This window comes from Lycorma delicatula, chromosome 1, assembly GCF_047948215.1.
Source record: "Lycorma delicatula isolate Av1 chromosome 1, ASM4794821v1, whole genome shotgun sequence".
Taxonomy (NCBI): Eukaryota; Metazoa; Arthropoda; class Insecta; order Hemiptera; family Fulgoridae; genus Lycorma; species Lycorma delicatula.
This window is the reverse complement of record NC_134455.1, coordinates 251521041-251543953: the sequence shown is the minus strand read 5'-3', so window position 1 is coordinate 251543953 and position 22913 is coordinate 251521041. Positions and strand designations below refer to the sequence as shown.

Below are 22913 nucleotides of genomic sequence, written 5' to 3'. Positions count from 1 at the left end.
AGTGCTCTCCAGGCGTTAGAAACTTTAATTCCAAACATCCTGTCGTCATTGAAATGTACAATGCAATCGCTGAGTTGAGTAATCGCAACACAGAAGTAAGTTTTTGCTGGGTCCCTAGCCACATAGGGATTCCAGGTAATGAACAAGCAGATTATGCTACCAAAGAAGCGTGTATTCAACCTCCTTTCACCACCCGAGTTACTACCTTTGATTTTATTAATCGTGTAAAACAATCACTGAGAGCAAAGTGGCAAAGTGACTGGGCGACTACCGTCGATAATAAACTCCGACGGATTAAGGATTCAGTGTTGTCATGGGACTCCTCTTGCAGAAAAACTCGTCGTGAGGAAGTAGTCCTCTGCCGATTACGGATAGGACATACGAGGATCACACACGAGTACCTAATGTCAGGAGGACACGCACCCGTATGCACACGATGCAACTGCCGCATGACTGTGTACCATATTCTCATAGACTGCATACGTTATGCGGCGTTGCGTCGTAAATTTAATCTACCCAGAAATATCTGTGGTGTCTTGTTCAATAATAACGAAGTTTTGAACCGGATGTTTCTGTTTTTGCGTAGTACCAGGTTACTGCAAAATATTTAATATTATCATATATATATATTTATGCTAGAAGAGTTTTTGATAATTTTTTCCTTTACTTTCAACTTTGATTTTTTTTTGTTCTATGTCTTTAATTTTATTATCTGAGAAGGGGTTTGCACAACCTATCGGAATTAGGTAAGTTTTATATGGTTTCTTTTTTCTATTATTTTAACTTTTATATTTTAAAGACTCCGTCTGCGATGTTAGTTGTGTTTTATCTCAATTTTTTATTTTTGTTTTAATAAATTTTTATTATATGATTTATATTAATTTTAAACCTTATAAGTTTTATTTATGAGTTATTTTACCTTTTTATTAAAGAAAATTCCGGGCGATGATAACGCACAGGCGTTTTTCGCCCCCCCCCCTCAAAAAAAAGTATTTCAGTTATCTAAATGAAAGTTGTACGAGGTGATGCAGGGTCTCAAACAGTTTTTGTTAAAATCTATAAATGTTCAATATGTGCTCCTCTGGTGACACGGCACACATCAACACGAAAGTCTAGCTCTTGCCAAACTCGTTCTAACATGTCATTTTCGATAGAGTTGATTGCATTGATTATGCGATCCTTTAGCTCAGCGATATCCTGCGGCAATGGTGGAATAAACAACACCTTACCTTTCACGTAACCCCAAAGAAAGAAATCACATGGCGTGAGGTCTGGTGATCTTGGTGGCCACAGCACAATGTGTTGGTCTTCTTCAGACGCACGTCCTATCCAGCGCCGAGGTAATGTTGTGTTAAGGTACTGTCCAACCTCGTTATGAAAATGGGCAGGACAACCATCTTGCTGGAAAATGAAGTCGTTGAGCAGCTGAGGCATAAGCCATAATTGTAACACATCCATGTATATCATGCCGGTTACTGTCGTTTCCATAAAAAAAACGGCCCATACACTGCCTCACGAGAGATCGCACAAAACACGTTTACTTTCGGAGAATCCCGAATGTGTTTCACATAAGCGTGTGGGTTTTCAGTTCCCCAAACTCGCACGTTATGACGGTTTTCTAATATGGAAAGTTGCTTTTTCGCTGAAAATTATCTTGTTTAGAAAACCTTCATCTAACAACATCTTTTCCTGTAACTGTAAACAAAAATCGAGCCTACGAGTTGTATCTCCATCAGAAAGACGCTGGATTGATTGAAGATGGTACGTTTTGCACAATAAACGTTTACGGAGAACTCTCCACACTGTTGTTTACGGAATTCCTAATTCTCTGCCTGCAGCCGCAGTCGATTTTGACGGGCTGCGAATGAAACTTGGACGCACATGTTCGACATTGACTTCTGAGGTTGATGGATGACCAGTTGACATTCGCTTGCACAAGCAACCAGTTTCACTGAATTGTTTATACCATGCACGAATTGAATTGTTACTTGGTGGCTCCTTATGAAATTTCAACCGAAACGCACGTTGCACAAAAATTACTGACTTTGACAAGTAAAATTGTAACACACAAAACGACTTCTCGCATCCCGTGGCAGCCATTTTCTCTACTGTCGACGCATAGCGAGCAAATGGTTTACTAACTGCCTAGTATATGTGGAAAAAACTATTGAAGTACTCTTTCGTACAGTACTTATTTTATTCTTATGAGTGAAATAGTTTTTTGTTAATGAATTTTCGAAACTTCGAAAAACATAATGAAACGCCCTGTATTAAATATGCCTAAAGATATAATTAGGTAGATTTCATAAGAAAGCTACCTATTGTAATGGCTACCATGATTCGATTTCCGGAAAATTTTGACATATTTTCGCCTTTCACATCCCCAGACCCCAAAATCACCGTCAGTTCAAAAGTTTATGTACATTTACGTATACGAATATATATATATATATATATATATATATATATATATATATATATATGTATACATTTACATTTCACTTTCTTGTTGACACGATAACTGCCGTAATTTTGCGCCGATCACTTTCAGATTGATACATAAAATATAACGATCCCACAATCTCGGTCGAGTTCGTTAATGGGTAAAATCAGACCGTAGGGACGAAATGGGGGGGGGGCTTTATAAAAACAAAACAAAATATAGCTGTAATTTTCTTCTTAAGTAAAATATCGAATATGTTAAAAACATCTTTTGTTGGTTAATGTATAAGTTTTTTATTTCGTTATTAATTCAGATTATTTTAGCTTTATTTCTAGTGAAGATAGCTGATATACTTTAATTTTTATTAGGGATATTAATATAATTGGGTGTGACTATTTTTTGAAAATTTTGTTATATTTTATATTTGGTTTAATTTTAAATTTGTTTACATTAGCAATTTCTTACATAGGAAAATATACAACAATAAAATAAATAACAAAATAAATTGAGAAATATATCGTAAACCTTCTTCAAATTATACAATAATTAACTATAATTCATTTCATCCATGGTCAATTCTAATTTTGCTGAACATATTTTAGATAATGGTCATACTTACAATCCAATTTATAGAAATTGGATTAAACATTTTATTTACGTATTACTAAACATTTATAAAAATTTTAGATTTCTCATACAAATCATTTTGAGAAATTCCACATATACAGTAATCAAAGAAATCTAATTAATGAACAGAATTTTTTTTAAAAAGATAGATTATTTAAACAAGTAATAAATCTATATATATAAAAAGGTTAAGTTCGTTTGTGTACGGCTTCAAAAACTCAAAATGTTCTGCACCGATTGAGCTCAAATATTAGCACGATATATAACCCGCATCAAAGATTGTTTTCATCTATTTTTAATAAATCTTTCCATCTATTTTTAATTTGTACATTTTTTTAATAAATAAGAGGCTAATAAATCAGATGGAAATGTAAACAAAGGAAAACCAATCAGATCAATGCAAGATGGCCGCTGTCAAACACAACGATCAATCACAAAGAGCCCGTATGGCCGTTGCCAATGAAAACAAAATCACAACTGATTAAGTAACAAATTTCTTTGAATTATATTTAACAGTCGTTTTTTGGTCTTTTAGCATTCTTTGCTATGTAAAAGCAAAGAACAAAATTCACAAATAGTAACACTGAAACCACACAACTAAGTATTCGTTTTTTTTGTTTTTTTTCGAACCTCCGAAACCAATTTTATACGGACTATAATTACTTGCGAAACCCTTTGCAATGATTGAACATTAACTTAAACCTCTTCAAAAATTATTCCTTTTGAATAAAGCCACATTTTGATATCATTGTTTTTCTATAACACGGCTGGAATTCTTTTCGTTTAATGATAAGAAACGTTGTCGAAGACAATAACCGAATTCTCTTCCAAAGGACATAATACACCGCTAAACTATTTCTAAGTAATCTAAGTAATTCAAATTCGTGTAATTTTTTTACGAATCGCGTTTTTATCAAAATCTCACCGTTTTCTCAATTGACCTACGGGGTTTTGTTTTCTTTGGAGACCGTAATTCATTAGTAGATTCATACTCGAGAATCACGTTGTACACTGAAGCAGCACAACTTCTACTTACGTTAGCAGTTTATTAACATCTGAAATCAACGCCGTTTGATTATTCTGTAAATTGTAAGCAATACTCTGCTTTTGTAAGCATTTAAAAAGATGTGTTTTTTTGCACGACTTAAGGGTTTTTTTCGCACCCAACAAATCTTTATATGTAAAAATGTTAAGTTCGTTTGTGTACGCTTCAAAAACTCAAAATGTTCTGCACCGATTGAACTCAAATTTTAGCACGATATATAACACGCATCAAACATTGCTTTTATCTAATTTTCGCATCAGTCACATACCCGCGACTGCGAGAAAACAGTTTTTTTAACGGTCAGCTGTGTACCAGTGACCGCGCCATCTGCCGGAAGCGAGGGGGACACTCACCATCTTGGCTAACGACAACCGCAGTCACATTGAAACAATACCTGTTCCCAGTTACATTGTTTATTAACAAAAAAAAAAAAACGTATCCACTTGCGTCTGATTCAGATTATTATACAATCTGAATTAAATATTCACTTTAATCGAGGTACTTTTGTGTGATCGTGTCGTGATTGAGCTGCGCCTTTCACCAAGCTCTGAATTTATTAGAAAACGACCAACAGTGGGATATATGTATTAATGACACGTGCAACACTGCACATCCAAACCAAATTCGCGCATTATTCGCAATTATATTGACCGCTTGCTTCCCTTCATCTCCCACAGAGTTATGGGAAAGATATCGATCGCATAAGGCTGTGGATATTTTGCATAGAGTACGCCTAGAAAATACCAATATGACCATGGAATTTACAGAAGGCATTTACAACGAAGCATTGATAAATATTGAAGTGCTTAGCTATTGCAAATAAAGTTCTTAGTCAATTGGGAATGCCAGCACCCACCCGAGCTGCGATTGCTTCATTTGATGTGGATTTACGCCGTGAACAGAGTTACAACATTGGTGATCTTCAGTCATATGTCCAATCAAACATTCCCAAATTAACGCGTGAACAGAAAGGCATTTATGATCGCATAATGCAAATGATAAATGACGGAGTTGGCGGGACCTTCTTCTTGGATGCGCCAGGAGAAACTGGGAAAACATTCATTAGCAATGGGATTGATTCTAGCAATGGTTTGATCAAAAAATGACAATTATCCTGTTGCGGAATATTAATCAGCCAAAACTCTGCAACGGCACGCGACTTGCAGTTAAGAAATTGATGAATAACGTAGTGGAAGCAACGATTTTAACGGGGCCTTTCAAAGGTGAAGATGACCTCATTCCTCGAATACCCATAATCCCGACCGATACACCATTTTAATTTAAAAGATTTCAATTCCCAATTCGATTGGCATTTGCAATCACAATCAATAAAGCTCAAGCTCAATCTTTAGAATTGTGTGGTTTAGATTTAGATGCGGATTGCTTCTCACATGGGCAACTGTATGTTGCGTGTTCCCGAGTTGGCAAACCAGATAGCCTTTATATCTACGCAGACAGTGGAAAAACAAAATATATTGTATATCCACAAGCATTGCAAAATTAAACTTCTATGAAACGTTTGCTTTGTTTTGTTTCACATTTCTCATCCATGCAACCACAATGTGCCATAGCGAAGCGGCGGCACATTGTGGCGGGTAGAGCTAGTACAAATATAAAAAAATAACAATCATAACTAAAATATAATTTCTGATAACGTGGTTTTTCTTTTAATTAAATTTCAATCCACTAGAATATCATTATATTCTCTTCAGTATACTGTTAACATGCAGTCATGACTGTATACATATTTTAATTCTTGACTTAATTATAATATTTTAACTCCTGATGATGGTTTGAAGAAACCGAAAGATCTGGACGACTTTACACTTATTTGATAGTAAGGTGGATATATCACTTATTAATTACTTTAATAATAATTCAATTAAAACTAGCCATGATGGTCATTTATTTCACAAATAAAGAATGTAAATGTCTTTTATTGTACAATATTGCATAATTTACTAACAAAACACTGTATATGAGTAACATGATCAACAAACACAGAAAAAAAGACATTTAACAGTACAGCTATATACTCACGTACTTTTCATTTACTTCTTGTGGACTATATTGAAAGGGTTCATAATCTTTGAGTTCATAGCTACCGAGATCATAAATATCATATCCAGTACTTAAGTACATTGGGCCAAAAATAATAAATGAAAAAACCTATAACAAAAGGAGAAGCGTAAAATTATTTTAAGATTTGTTAATTATGCAAAAATGTAATCTGATGTGGATACTTCATGACTTCCTTTTACGCGTATTAAATTACATACACACATTATTTAAAATGAAAAGTACTTAAAATTTTGTTTCATTAATAATTTGTGATAATTTTTCATATTTCTTTTTATTCTTATTATTGAGTTATTATTTATTGTAAATCTTTTTTTACAATCAGTGGTTAATAATTATTAATAAATTAATATATTTTAACGATGTACTTTTCCCTTCTAAGATCCAAATATTTCATTACTTAAAATTTTATTTGTCTATATCTCTGGAACCAATCAAAATACGATATATATATCGATGAAAAGCTCTCAGTGAGGGCATATTACTGCAGTTAAGAAAAAGTTCAAAATCCAAATTTTTGGATTTTGGGCTTTTTTGGATATTTTTGGTCAAGTCGATGGCAATCAAAACGGGAGGTGCACAACTAGATGTTACAAAGTCAAAAATCCAAAATTTCAATATTCTACGGCTAATCATTTTTGAGCTATACGAGATACGTACGCACAGACGTCACGCCGAAACTAAAAATGGATTCAGAGATGGCCAAAATGGATATTTCCGTTGAAATCTAATAACCGAAATTTTTGGCGATCACATTACTTCCTTTACTTCGTATAAGGAAGTAATAATAGTTTCAAAACAGTAAAAAAATGTATAATAATTTTCAGATTTATTTTAATGATACAAAAAGTTCTAAATCCTGAAATAAAAAAATAAGGGAAAATCAAGAAGCCCTAAGTTCACTTAAGATTCTTGTTTAATTTAAAGGGCAAATATTACCACTTTTGAAGAGCGAAATTATTGCTCCATTTATGTTTGGAATTTGGGTCATTTTACTTTATAAATTCACTAAAAGTCTTTTGTAATGAATAAAGCCCTCCAATTCACTTGCTTGAAATTAAAAAGCACTTACTCAAGTAAATAAAGAAAGGGCTTTCTTCAAACATGCAATCAGTTATATTGTTACATTGCCCTGATCCACACGATCGTGCCAGTCACAACAAGAAACAATGAGCGTATTCTCACTGTCCATCTCGCTCAAGTTCCGATCCAATCACGTTCCGGCACCGGTGGTGTCGAAGAATATTTTGCTGGAGTGTGTTGTACTCGTAGTGTGAATAGATTTTAGTTTTCCAACTTGAATCATTTAACGGTGAGTCTTGTCTCCTTTAGAATAGTTTCCTACCAATTCAATTATTATTATTATTTTTTTATTTTATTTTTTTTGAATTTTTACGGTCATCGACTACTAAGGTCATTAGCCCTCGTCATTCTTTAAAAGAAATTAGTATCACCGTCAGGATCGTCATATGTAAGAGTGTAAAGGGCCCTTACATTTTATTTAAAAGCACAAACTACACAAAATATTAAGACACAAAAGACAAGTACAACCCACAAAACTTACGGGGTGTAAAGGGGCCCGATATTAAAATTTAAGATAAGGTTCTCAAAAGACCATGAAATTAAAAATTCAACTTATCAATACCATTTCTTTCTTCTACGAGTCTCGTTTATAGTTTGTTTAAGCACCCTCGGGGCGACCAGAACCGCCGTTGAGCAGTATATCAGTCGCGCCAGGGTGCCGTGGCAGTTCTCCTTCTTATAAACAGGCTACAGGCATGCACCGCGCACACCCATAGCCTCGCGCCCTATATCCACCCTTGAGGGTCCCCCATGCCATCATCGGACACATCCCGACTCACTGCTCTTGAATGCAGACAAGCCAGGGTGGCCTAGGCAAGAGGGCTACCTCCCGTCACCATAGGTACCACGCTTCGAGACTCCCATATATAAATAAATGAAACTACCTCTTAGAGACTCTCTATCACAGCTTTAAATATTTCACTTTTACAGACTTCTAAGAAGTCCACTGGCGTGTAAAAATGCAACTATCTTTCTTCATTTCCATTATCCAGATCAGCAGTAATATAATTTCTAAGACGGAACCTCTTTCTGAGGTCCACATAAATGGTACACTCTTCTATTAGATGCTTGATTGTCAGTGTTTTATTACAAACACCGCACATTGGTCTCTCTTCGCCAGTTAACAAATATGAATTTGTCAATCGCGTGTGACCGATTCTAAGTCTGGTCACCGCTACTTGTTCATGGCGAGTCAACTTAAAGTCGCTTTTCCATTTATATGGAGAAGTTTTTACTGAGTTTAATTTTGTATTTAAACTCCTCCATTCAGTATTCCACTTGTTTTTTAATACGTTAGTTAGACAGTTTTTAACATCTGCCACTCTTACAGGAAATGCATACAAATCATCGCAGACTGTTGCCTTTCTGGCAGCTTCGTCTGCGCTCTCATTACCTGTAATACCAACATGCCCTGGAGTCCATATAAATACACATCGCTGTCCTCGTTGATTTAGAACGTATAAAATGGACAGGATGTTTGCAATTAGGACATCCTTAATGTTCTTGTTCCGAATTGCGACAAGTGCACTTAAAGAATCGGAACATATTAGCACTCTCTCTTCGCAATAGTGTTCAGTGTAGCGAAGAGCTTGCTGAATTGCAGTAAGTTCTGCCGTGTAGACACTGGCCACATATGGCAGTTTCCAAAAGTGGGCTTCTCCATTTACATATATGGAGCATCCAACACCATGTTCGGTTTTAGAACCGTCAGTATACATTCTAATATGTTCTTCGTAACTACTGACGGTTGCCAAAAATTCCTGTTGGATGATCACTGCTGGTTTCTTTTTTATTTCTCCTTGAGAGAGATCCAATCTTGTATTTACCGCTGGCAAGAGCCGTGGCGGTATTTCTCTAGTAGAAATTGCTAATGTATCTGGAATGGCAATTTCGTATTTACTTCTTAATTCGTGGTACCTAATTCCGGCTGGTCTGGAATAGGTAGCACGACGTTCGTATAATGCAGCCATAGGATGGTTGTTGAAAAGTTTATTATTTATATGGGCAGGATAAGCCCATATATTTGCTGCGTATCTTAGTAAAAGGATCTCTCTTCTATAATGTAGTGGCATTATTCCGGCTTCAGACATCAGACTAGCCGCCGGACTTGTGCGGAAAGCGCCTGTTTCATATCTTATTCCGCTATTATGAATTACGTTTAACTTTTTTAAATGCGACTTCCTAGTGGATGAATATACAATACATCCGTAGTCGAGTTTCGATTGAACCAATGCCTTATACAATCTCAATAATGTCTCTTTGTCTGAGCCCCAATTTAAGTTCGATAAACATTTTATAATGTTTAGGGCTCTTTTGCATCTATCACTCAGTCCTGTATATGTAATCCCCACGTAAGGGATTTATGCAATACTAGTCCTAAATATCTTACGTTGTCTTTATATTGTATTGGATTATCACCAATTGTCAAGGCAGGACTTTGATGAGGAATTCTCTTCCTATAAAAGTGTACACAGCACGTTTTTTCTGGTGAGAATTGGAATCCGTTATTCCTTGCAACTTCATTTAGAGCGTTGATCGCTCTTTGCAATTTGTACTTCACCATAGCAGTCTTGTTGCTGGCATACACAATTGCCAAATCATCAACATAGACGCTTTTGCTGATTTCTACTGGAATGGCTAATATCAATTTATTAATGGCAATGGTAAACAAGGTACCGCTCAACGGCGAACCTTGTGGTATGCCATTTTCCAAAATTCTTACAGATGAATATTCATTATTGACTCGTACTTGGAAAGTACGATCATTCATATAGTTGCTCAGTAAGACTGGCAGATTGCCACGAATGCCCCATTCATGTATCTGGAGCATTATACCATGACGCCAGGTCATATCGAAAGCCTTCTGAAGATCAAAGAAGACTCCGACGCAATGCTTCCTTGTGATAAAGCTGTTATATATAACGTTCTCTAAGTTGATCATTTGATCAGTGGTATTGCCGAAAACCTGCTTGATACGGTGATATCAGGTTTTCTTTTTCCAAAACCCAGACGAGTCGATTATTAATCATTTTTTCGAGTATTTTTCCCATAGCACACGTCAAGGAAATAGGACGGTAGCTATTGGGATCTGTTAAATTTTTATTTTTCTTTGGTACTGGAACAACGTGACCTTTTTTCCACTGCTGTGGGTACATTCCATCCCGCCATATTTGATTATAAAGTTCTAATAATCTGCGTTTTGCAGTGGTATTCAGCTGCCTGATCATATTATAATGGATTTCATCCGGACCAGCAGCTGTGTTGCCTGCTTTCTCCAACACTTTCGCGAATTCTTCCATTTTAAATGGTACATTATAAGAGTAATTATACTCAGTTCTGAAGTTTAGTAGACCTTCAAGTTCTTCCTTTTTCATTTGAAAATCTTCTTCGTAGTTGGCCGTTTTGCTGGCCTTCTCGAAGTGATTGGATAATATCTCTGCGATTTCGTTTGGAGTGTCCTTATATCACCTTCATCTTGAAGGCTAGTTATGGGAGCAAAATCATTGCGCCCACAAATCGCCTTCACTTTCCTCCAAACATCTGATGCAGAAGTAGCTCTATCAATGGATGACACATATTGTTGCCAGGATCGTGTCTTCGAATCTATCATAAGACGTTTTGCATACGCCCTGTATTTTTTAAAGGCAATAAGATTCTCTGTGGTTGGGCGTTTCTTAAAGGCTTTATACGTTCTTTTCTTTCTTTTAATAGCTTCATTAATTTCATCGTTCCACCATGGAACGGGTTTCTTTGTAAGTTTCCCAGATGTTTTGGGAATAAACCTCGATGCCGACTCAAGTATCGCATTTGTTATAGCGTCGACATCGTCTCCGATAACTCCAGTTGTTTCAGGGAGTATCGTTCTAGCTATGAAGCTCGTCCAATCTGCCTTTTCAAACAACCATCTTTTAGAGATGGGATATATTTTTCTTGTAATATCAGTAACAATTTGCACCGGGAAATGATCGCTTCCTTGCAAATCTTCTATAACATGGAAGGTGTACCTCGGTGCTATCGATCCGCTTATAAGTGCAAGATCAATACAGGACGTCGATCCATCTCTGGCATTGAAAAAGGTTCCTGACCCGTCGTTTAAAAGAATAAGTTCAGAATTCATCAGTAACCTTTCCATTCTCTTCCGCGGGGATCTACTCGATCCGATTCCCAGAGAGAATTATGAGCATTAAAGTCACCCACCATTAAAACAGGTGGGGGAAGCTCAGAGATTAGTCTTGCTATATCATCCTTATTCCAATCAAAATTCGGCAAGTAGACAGTGACCTGAAGCGGACGCTTCATTCTAATGGCGACCGCTTGTAGATAAGTGTTTAGAACAACCGCTTCGGTGATAGCTCTGGTCGATGTTAATATGGCTACTCCACCTCTAACTCTTACATTTGGCGGTTGATCTCGCCGAAATATATCGAATCCTTTTAATTTAAAATTTTCATTTCGGCGGAAATGCGTTTCTTGCAGACATATACAAATCGGGTCTACATTATGTACCAAGCGTTGGAGCTCATGGATGTTTGAAAAACATCCATTGATGTTCCATTGTACAATCGACACGCTAATTTTTAATTAAATTATTGTCTGGGTTTGCCTTTCGGCCACCCTTTTTTCCTTTTTTTTTCCATCTTACGAACAGCATCGTGTTCGTGGAGAAGGTCGTCGCCCGTAAAGCTTCTGGTCTCCGAATCGGAGACCACCAAAACCGCCGACGACGACGGGCATGGATCGGCACCGGTTACAGGCGCCAATTGTGGGGCGGCAACCTGGCCGACCACAGACATGGGGGTCGCACCAGTCACCGCCTGTGGAAAGGGGGACACTCGCACCCCCCCCCCTCCCACCGGTGTGGATTTTTGTGGCCTCTGTGGTTTAGAGGCCACCTCAGTTGCGGGAGGCTTGGGAGCCTCCATAACAGTCTGTGTAGGTATCAACTTTTTCTTGTCATCAAGAATCTCACTGAGACGGACTTGGAATTCTGCTTTGGCGTCGGTTTTCTTCAGAACAAGAGCAACTTTCGGTGTTTTATCTTCAGGAGGCTGTACTAATATCTTTGGCTTTATAGGATCTTTATTGAAAGGTTTCATTTTATTATCAATAATTCTTTCAATCATGTTAGCCAACGTCGGAGCAAGTTTACTGATGAGTTGACTTTCATCGACAGCAACTGGAGCAGGAACAGGAACGGCAGCCGCAGCCTGAGCATAAGTTGTTGTTGCTCTAGGCTTGCGGGCGTTAACAATTTTCTTTGCTTCGAAGTAGCTGACCTTTTGCAGGCTTTTTACTTCCTGCACACCCACCTCGTTCTTGTAGACAGGACAGTTCCTGGATCTACAAGAATGCGTTCCTTTACAGTTGATGCATGTAGGAGGCTCTTTGCGTGGCTCTCCCTCATGCAACTCATCGCCGCACACGCATATTTGCGGTCTCTCACATCTTACGGCGGTATGACCAAATCGCTGGCACTTAAAGCATCTCATTGGTTGAGGGACAAATGCCCGCACATCCAATCGATATATTCCCGCTCTGACTTTCTCCGGCAAAGTAGGCCGGTTAAATGTGAGAACATGAGATGCTGAAGGAAGGACTTCGCCATTCCTTCTCATGTTAAGTCGGCGACACTCTATTACTCCTTGAGCTGCCAGTTCTTCTACAATCTCTTGCTCCGAACAATTTAAAAGATCCCGACAGACCACAACACCCCTTGAGGTGTTGAGTGTGCCATGGCGATCAACACGTACAGCCAAATCTCCTATTTTTTCAGCCCTAGGATCTTCTGAGACTGTATATCATTTACAGTCTCTACATGAAGTCCCGTGAAAGTTTTTCTAATTTCCTTAACAGGGCCTCCAGCACATTTATTTATTTCTCGAGCAATGAGGAAGGGACCTTCGACAAATTGCCGTCTTCCTTTGTGATTACTAAATATTTAGGCTTCGGAACGTTGCTCTTGAAAAAAGCTTTTTGTAAGCTTTTCCTAGCCTCAACTTCAATTTTCCTTGACTCGGCACTCTAACGACGTTTCGCCTCGGGCGAAACAGCCGGTTCTAAACGAGGGTGTTAACGTGCACCCTCTGCCACGTTAGTTTGTTCAGGAATATTCATGAACATTTATCCCTTCTGTAGCAAGGCTAGCCGCCGGGGTACACCCCTACTCCAGGGCTACTAACCTTGGAGGTCCGATCCGGTACTCCGGTGGAACCGGCATATGTCCTGGCAGAGAGCGGATGCGCAGTCTCTGCACTGACTCCAGGCTCCTACTCACCGAAGCTTTCAGAGCTCCCATGCACCGACATACATGGGCACCATTGCTACATGCTTGCCATGCAGGGGGCATGTGGAAAACGGAAGGATCTCCGTTACACCTGCAATAACATTGATCCTGACCGCCACATCGCCAGCTCTAAGTTTGGTATGTATCTGCTTCCTAATCATTAAATTGTTCATATCCTGCAGGTAACCGAAAAATCCAATCCATGTGAGGACCTGAAGGTGGAAACAGGTCAAAAAGAGTACTAAATCCGAGGAATTTACTCGGAGCCCCGTTAGCCAGCTATAAGTATTGTACATAAGTACAGCTGTTACCACCCTGTACCTGGAACATAGATGTTGTGTTCCGGACGTGGGGATTACCTACCTCAGGGCATTATTATTATTATTCTCTTGGGCAAGCCCAGTAAAAAGCATCCTGGCCGGCCCAAAGGCAAGGCGCAGGAGCTATAACTATTGTTCTGACATGCATTGTATATGGTAACATGAACTATTGAATACTATGGGTGAAATATATGAATGAAAGACAAAATACCAGACATAAAAATTTATGAACTGCCAGATGTTAACGGCCATTGTCCCCCGTCTGCAGCTCCATCTGATGACGATCAGGTGGCCCTTCAAGAACAGGCGTTATCTTATCGCTCGAGCTTGTGATGCACCGACGGACCAAGCGGCATGTATCCAGCAACACAGCCTTCTGCATTGGTCGGAACAGATTTGCTGGTGCTCCAACGGATCTTAATGAACCATGCAGAGAACGTGGAATCTCTCCCATCGCGCCCAAAACCACCGGGACCACCATTACGCTCTCCTGGTCCCAAATCTCCCTGACTTGGTCTGCAAGATCCCTATACTTCACTAGTTTTTCCGTGTACTTCTTCACTATGTTGGTGGACAATGGGATTGTGACATCAATCAGGAAGGTGATCTTTTCCTGCTTCTTGGTCAGAACGATGTCTGGCCTATTATGCTCCACTGTCCTGTCCGTCAGAACAGTACGATCGTAGTACAGTTTATACTGATCGTCCTCTAATACAGGCTGAGGAGCATACTTAAAATACGGGACTGAGACGGCAAGGAGACCCAGGTCCAAAGCGAGTCTCCGATGAAGTATCTTCGCCACGTTGTTATGTCGGACTGTATATTCCCTTGGAGCTAAAAACTGACACTCGCTAACGACATGTTCGATGGACTCGTTGGTCGATCCACAAAGACGGCACAAGTCAATGGTTACAGCAGGATCCTTGACGACATGCTTTCTGTAGCTGAGTGTGCTGACGACCCTATCCTGTATAGCAAATACAAGGCCCTCCGTCTCAGCAAACAACTCGGCATACTCCAGTAAAATTTAATGTTACCCTATTTTAACATTTCAACTCGAAATTTCATATAATCAAAAAATTGAATTTAAGATATTCACATGAAAATTGCACAAAAAAAATCTTCATTTGTTACCGAAAAATTGCAAAACCAGTAATATAATTCAAAAAAATACTAAAATTTGATGTTACCCTATTTTATCCCTTAAACTCGGAATTTATTTAAAATCAGATATGCTGACAAAAATAATCGGTCGATACCTAAAGATGTTTGGTGTTATTTCAACTGCGGGAGCGACTCGTCATAAAAAAGGAGCATGAGAATTTAGCGGCTCGCCACCTAGCGGCCCGAATGAGAAGTGCAGCGCCGTAACGGATTACTTATTATTTACACATCTTAATAAATAATTTTTCATCTTGATATAGCCTATGACACTTTGGATTATACAATGAAGCTACTGTTAATATTTGGTAGCGATTAGTTCAGCAGCTTCTGAGATTTTTTTCTAACATACAAAAACGTTTCCTCTTTATATAATAGTGAGATGAGATGAGCTATTCTAATTCATGAAAATAGAAAATACAGAGTGATTCACGTAATGTTACCGGCTCTTTAATGTTACCGGACCCATGTTTAAAATATTAAACATGAGTCCGGAAACATTCCGTTCGCGAGTTACTCTAGCGAAAGATTTTGCCCTGATTCCTGGGCAAAGAGTGAAATAAAACCATACTGAAATTCTAGGAGCCCAAATAAAGGGTAGACTTGATGGTTTCTTATGGTTTTTGATAGGACAAATTGAATAAATCAGGTTCCAGAACTACGTATATTTCCAGTATTCTTCCCAATATCCGACATAAAACAAAAATATCTGTTGTCTAAAAACATGCTTTTTTTCGTTTGTAACACAAAAAAGTTTTTAAATGACTAATAAATAATTGCGTAAAATTTCATATCAAAAATTGTAGAGAATTTAATTCTGAAAAAATTTATGTAAAATAAGTTCAAGAAATTTGATTTTATTACTAATACTTACTGCATGAATACTTTTAAATGTAATCAAACATAGAAAATGAAGCTAACATACAATTGATGCAATGCTAAAAAAATAAAAGTCTAATTGATGAGTTTAATAAAGTTTACAGTAAATTTTCAAAATCCTTCTACTTCAATATATTTGGCTGCACGCCAAAAGCAAATACATTTACGCTGGGTTATGCCTATGATTTTCATTATTTATATTATTCACAGGAATAGTATATAAAAAAAAAATTTCGTAATACTTCTTTTTCTATAAATAGCATAAATCTGTCTGTCAACATTTATCAAATAAACGTGGTTATGAAATTATATTTTGGTAGAGTGGCACCATCTCTGACATTCACCCAAAAGATTTTGGATTCAAATACCAGCCAGTTCATATTCTACAAAATTCATTTCTCATCATAAAAAACAACAGGAAGAAGATAGCAGTGATTGGACATAAGTCTTTGGTTATAAATAAAATTATTAAAGTAAGGTTTTGTTCTTTAATTTCACCTTTTTTGTTGTGGAGATTTACATATATATTTCGGTTGAACCTAATGTTTCAACACTTGTGGTTTTGCATCTCATTAAAGGTATTCATGAATTTATTCAGTAAGTTTTCTTCATTAATTAATTACGCCAAACAAGGGTGTTGGCAGTTTTATGTGGATGTAGTTAGAAGATGGTTTTGTTTGGTCTGTGTTTTTGTAGTTTTTGAGTGATTTTAAGCCTTAGCTTTTGTTTAATTCGGGTTTAAAATAATCCTAAGAGATTTCTATATTAGTTGATATTGTTTGCTGTTTGAATATTTTAATTATTGTTTGTTGTTTAATTATTGTCAGATTAATTGTGTGGAGTCATCATAACCTAAAAACAGATTTCTACACTAGTATACCAGCTCTTGTAGTCTTATTTTTTCTGTTAAGACTCCGAGAATTACCGTTCAGATATTACTTCAGAGGATGAATGAGGATGATACGTATGAGTGTAAGTGAAGTGTAGTCTTGTACAGTCTCAGTTCGACCATTCCTGAGATCTGTGGGTAATTTAAACCCAACCACCAAAGAACACCGGTATCCACGATCTAGTATTCAAATCCGTATAGAAGTAACTACCTTTACTACGACCAACTACCACCACTAGACCAACACGTTAAGTTAGCTCGTGCTGTCTAATTCTAATTGGCTTTACTGAGAAAGCATGTTCTCATTTTCCTGTAGGTTATGACTCGCATTGTTAAATTCAAGAATTATTTTTAGTCACGAATTATTAAAACAAATTTAAACTTTTTTTAATCAAGTGAAAATATAAATCTAAGTTTTATTGTTGTTGTTGTTGTTGTTGTTGTTGTTGCTGCTGCTGCTGCTATTGCTGTTGCTGTTGTTGTTGTTATTGTTGTTTCTCTGACATACGTACATACAAACCTAATCAATCGTCCATCGCGTCAGGTATAATGTAAGCTTCACCTCATTTTAAAATTGGCAGCACGTTTTCGGACAACCAGTTCTGAAATCTGTCGGCTAAAGATAATTTACACACGGTCAACAATTACCAAGAATCTGGCTCATTAATAAAAAAAAGTATGCGGATGACAATGTTTAAGTAGGTCGAAATTGTACTCACGGGTACGGTCCGCATCTTTAAGGTCTTGTCATTTAATGCCCCATTATTGTTTTATGGTATCACTTATCGAAAAATTAACCTATATCGTGCGTTTTGAACCAAAACGCCTTACCGCCGTTTCCTTTTGTGATTATAAACCTGTAACAGTGGAAATTGATAGTATTTGATATGGTAAAATTCTGATGGAAAAAATTTATCTTCTACAAGTTTATAATCTTAAAAGTAAAAACCCGATAAAGATAAAATTTGTTTAATGATGCTTTATCTTTAAAAAATTCCTTATTGTTTAATATATTGAATTTATAACACTGGAGCGTATGAAAACTAATAATGTGGTTTGTTTTATACAATTTAAAACTTCACAATGTGTAGCAGAAATTATTGAGCATACTATTAAATTAGCAACATCTACTTTGTATCTCATTTCATACTGTTCCAGAGCACTCTATCTTTGAATGACTGTATAAAAATATTATTTAGCGGCTACATGCAAATTTTTAATAATCAGTGAGGAAAAGAAATAATAATTCAGAGATGAAAACACAGCTACCAATTTAAAATCACTAGTTGGTATTTCTGTTTCTTTGACAACTAAACTAGAAATAGTCATTTATCATAATTCTACAACAGTACTGGCTGATAAATTAAGGAATTCAGATTCCATTAAAATATATTTAATACACTACGTACCTATACATATTCTATATCTATATAATATTCTATATCTATATAGATATTCTATATCTATTGAATAGATTCTTTAATAATTATTTATCAACAATACAAACGTTGTAGCCCTTAAAGGCTTAATCGAAACGGTGAAAAATGAAACGAATACTTTTAAAGACTTGATAATAAAAGTAAGGTTTTATTTGATACTGTAATCATAATATTTGATATTGATACTGTAAATCGTGACAATTTATATATTATTTATTTTTATGTTAACGAACCACTTCACTTCAATATTTATTTCTAATTTAGAATGTAAAAACAATAAAAAATCTCGTTGTATCTTCAAAATGAACATTTTTAACACCTCAAGGTGGATTATCCTGAAGCTGCAAGACAGAAGGGAACCATTAAGAAACTGATTTGTTAAGTGACTTTTCTTTTACTTTTAATAATATTGACTTTATAAACGTAATGCATAGACAATAATTTTTTATAAGCCTTTCAATCAATAAATATAAAGTGTAGTTTATTTATACAATGCTGCAACTCTTGACGATCTAGCAAAACATGACAGTGAAAAAGATCAAGAATGATTTTAATGGTCATCATAGGTACTATCAATGATGATGATGATAATGAACTAGATGAAACGATTTTTTTTATTAGAGTTGGCAATTTTTTTTTTTAAATATACCTTGCCCCCAGTTGTGGAAAAATATGCGTATATTACTCGTGGAAGTTTTAAATAATTAAAATTTTCCACTAAAATTAATAAATACGCAAATATAAAATTACAAATTTACTTAAAATGCGAGTGTGGCAAAATAAATAATAAATTTTACTACTCTGAAACTTACAATGCTGGATTTAAGGCTTTTTTTTTGTGAGGTTAGTACTACTATAAAAATGTAAGCGTAAACAGAAATAAAAAAAACACGATTACCAGGATAGTAGAAGATATTTCAGCATTCATACTTCATCTAAATCAAAACATTTCCTGACAATTAAATACGCAATTAAAACTCAAATATCACAGATGATCGACTAACAATTTAATATTAACAACTAAAAATAATCTATTGCAAAATTGTATCGGTAAATACAAATATTAGATAAGACAATATAGATGTGTTATCACACTGTTAAAGATAATTTAATAAAATATCAACTTAAAAATTATATTAATAGCAATATTTAAAATAATTTTTAAAATTTTAAATATATCAAAATAACTCCTACCTATGCATCGATCAAAATTGATCGCTGCGCATCAATATTAACAAAAGCGAGTATTAAACAAAAATAGGTGAAAAAGAATTTCAAAATACAAAAAAAAATAATAAAACCAGATTATTTCACACAAGCTTACCTGCATGGTGTTTCTCAAGGTTCCAGATCTTACCTATAACCACAAGGAAACTAATATTTCAAAACATTTAGCACACAAAGTTGTTTCAAATTTTTTATTCTTATAGTTCTTCCACAGCAAGTAAATCACAAAAATAGATCTCTCAAAACATTGAATTTTATTTTAAACTCTCAAAAGAGATTTTGTAAAATTCGTTAAAAATCTGTTTTCTTTTATTTTCATTATCGCTAGGGTTGTTCAATAAACGCATTCTCGCACGTGGCATACAAAAAAAAAAAAAAAAACAATTATATGTGAAGATGCAATCCAAACTCGCCGTTCAAAATAAAAAAAAACCTTTCTAGGAAAATCATTTTACATTTTTTCATCCGTTGAAACAATTAATTAAAATGTATTCTGAACAAGCAGATTTAAAAAAATGAATAATTTTACCAGAAGAAGTCTGAGTTTAATTTTGTATCCAATTTAATCAGTCCTATTTAAAGTTAATTTTACTGGGTCTTTTAACAATGTAACCGACCAGAAAGTATTATTATATTAGTCAAGTCTTTGAAGAAATGTGAAATGACCCAGATAATTTCATTCGAATTTTTAATAAGCATTAGCAGTGTAAATTTTCATGTCACCTATCAAAGTTTTAGAATAGACTTTTTTTAAATGAGCGAAAACACGTGAAGGTTATAATCACCCTCGATAAAAATCAATAAAAACATTAAAAAATAATACACATTACTAAATAACATGAAATAAAAGCTACAACGAAAACAAAATCACATAAGAATCAGATAAAAAAAAAAAAAACAGATAAGAATTAAACATAAATAAAACAACAGTGTGGGGGTGCAATGTGGGTTTTAATAACTGTTATAAACTACAAAACACAAAAACTCTATAAAAACAAAAATTGAAAACTAAAAATAGAATAGACAATATTACTCAATAAAATATTAAAAGAAAAAAAAAACAGTAATGCAAGTGAAGATGTAAAGAGCAACACTTGCATAAACTATAGAAAAAAAAATCAAGATAAACAAAATAATAAAACATGAATTAAACATTAAGAGACAATTAAATGGGTAAATCAATTAAATGGGCTAATACAAACTGAAAACACCAAGCTAAAACGGTAAATTTAAATTTATAACTGGCTTTTATCCTCCTGCACGAAAAAGGTACTTCGCAAAATAACAAATACAAATACAACTGTTTCCTGTAAGGTTTTGTGCAACAAGATGGGTGAAAGATGTCTCGGTTGCTGAAAGAGCTATTACCATTCAGCTCCAAGTAATCTTGTTTTTGGAAATAAGAATAAGCCAAGATATGCCGTATCTTCCTAATTTTTTCAGACGATATAGGATTCAGGTAAAGATCAATTACACTGCCCAAAAATGACATGTCATTGAATCTCCAAACTACGAGCTAATCGGTCATTTTTATGGTAATTTTTGAATTCAGCAGATAGAAATGCATAAGAATAAGTTATTTTTATGCCCGAAACATTTTCTTTGTTGGGCTTCTTTAAAAATACCATCAACTCGGATGCAACATGTCCTTTAAAATTCACTTTCTCCATTTATACCTGGACGTTTTCCCTCCTAGTTGTGGAGTTGTCAGTGATGATCACGGAGAAAGAAAGGCATCAATAAAACGTTAGTCAAGGTGCGATAATGCTACTATTGGCTTTATTTACAAGACGACATTGAAAATTGATGCAAGCTGTGCAACTTGTGAGGTTAGTTGAGGACCCAGATTGTGTAGCCAAGGCATCATACATTACTACAATGTGGGCAACATCATTCAAGAACGTCACCATCAATACAGCTGGACCTTTACCATCACCAACAGAAGAAATAAGTATCTGCTAGTAATCATGGATTACTAGCAGTAAAGTGCAGCCTTCTAGCCACAAAATGGCCAGAAACCTTATTTTACCAAACCAAGAAACATCATCGGTAGCAGACACTCTGGAAAATGAATTTTTCTACTGCTTCAAGGTTCCGAAGAAAACACAATGACCAAGGTTGGAACTTTAAATTTCATCTTTTGCAAGAAGTCAGTCATCTCATTGCGAAAGGTCATTTCAGTTTATCAGCATGACCAGGGCAAGAAACTATCTACCTCTCTTTAGATGGCTTACTGATCAGCTGTAAGTGCCAAGATGTTGTTGGAAAGAGAGCTGAGGCTATCATGCGATTTTCTCTTTAGTTCGCCGTTTGGGAAACAGCAACCTATAATACCGTACACAATGATATCAGTTAATTACCTAACAGAAATTCATTCATTATGCCTGACAACAGTTAAAGATGGCCAATGACTGCATGAAAGCAAGATATGATCTAAACGTAAAATTCAGCTAGATTTCAAGACATAGATAAAATGTGGATCTACTATCTAAGGAAGGAAGTTGGTAGATGTCTGAAACTTCAGACCGATTGGGAAGGATCTTACCACTGTATTGAACAGAATCAACAATGTATTCTACAGAATTCAGCTTAATTCAAGAATGAAGATCATAGTTCATCAGGACCACCTGGTGCCTTATCAAGTACCACTTATATCATTGAAAAGGTCTCAATGAGAGCTTATTACTGTAGTTAAGAAAAAATCCAAAATTCAGATTCTTTGGATTCTGGGTTTTTGGGGACATTTTTGGTCTAGTCGATTGCAGTCAGAAAGGGAGGTCACAATTAGATGTTACAACAGTGCTAAATCCAAAATTTTAACATTCTATGGCTAATCGTTTTTGAGTTTACGAGATAAATTCGTACGTACAGACGAAACGCCGAAACTAGTCAAAATGGATTAAGGGATGGCCAAAATGGATATTTCCGTTGAAATCTGAAAAACGAAATATTTGGTGATTACAATACTTCCTTGTATTCCGTACAAGGAAGTAAATGAATGTTTTTTTTTGTCTCGTATTTGTTCCTACAGCATTCATCCGGTTCGGATGAAACATCGGTGAGTTGTGCGCACGCTCGCGAAGGTTTATGAATTAGTTTAAACCCGCTATATTTTGAAAAATTGTATTTATGGTCCGATTTGGTTCATATTCAGAATATATATTAGTTACGTGAAAAGAAAATGTTTGCCAAAACTATACCCGCCAGGTGGCGCCGGTGTCGAGATATTTATGAAAAAAATATACAAATAGACTTTCTTCTATATATATATATATATTGTCGCCGAATGGCTTCGACGGTACGTGGTACTTCACAACCTTTTAGTAGCCCTGAAAAGGGCTGTTGCTGTCGTCGATTAGCTTCGACGTCTCGTTGAAATATAACCTCGTGGTAGCCCTGAAAAGGACCGTTTTTGGCGTTAGCTCTGAGAAGAGCTGT

The 22913-nt window shown here is 35.9% G+C and overlaps 1 protein-coding gene across 3 annotated transcripts in view; it reads right to left on the bottom strand.

Moving 5' to 3' along the window:
• The window catches only part of LOC142318281 (putative monothiol glutaredoxin ycf64-like), a 35941-nt gene extending 16687 nt beyond the window's left edge, over nt 1-19254 (bottom strand). For 2 of the 3 annotated variants that reach the window (XM_075354850.1, XM_075354853.1), the window contains exons 1-2: nt 19147-19254; nt 6160-6284 (exon numbers count right to left, since the gene is read on the bottom strand). In XM_075354850.1, coding sequence (XP_075210965.1) covers nt 6160-6284; nt 19147-19176 — 155 coding nt within the window. In that variant the 5' untranslated portion in view covers nt 19177-19254. Of the gene's footprint in view, nt 1-6159; nt 6285-17528; nt 17667-19146 lie in introns of all 3 variants that reach the window. The other variant, XM_075354851.1, reaches the window with a different exon arrangement.
• Nucleotides 19255-22913: the final 3659 nt, after the last annotated feature.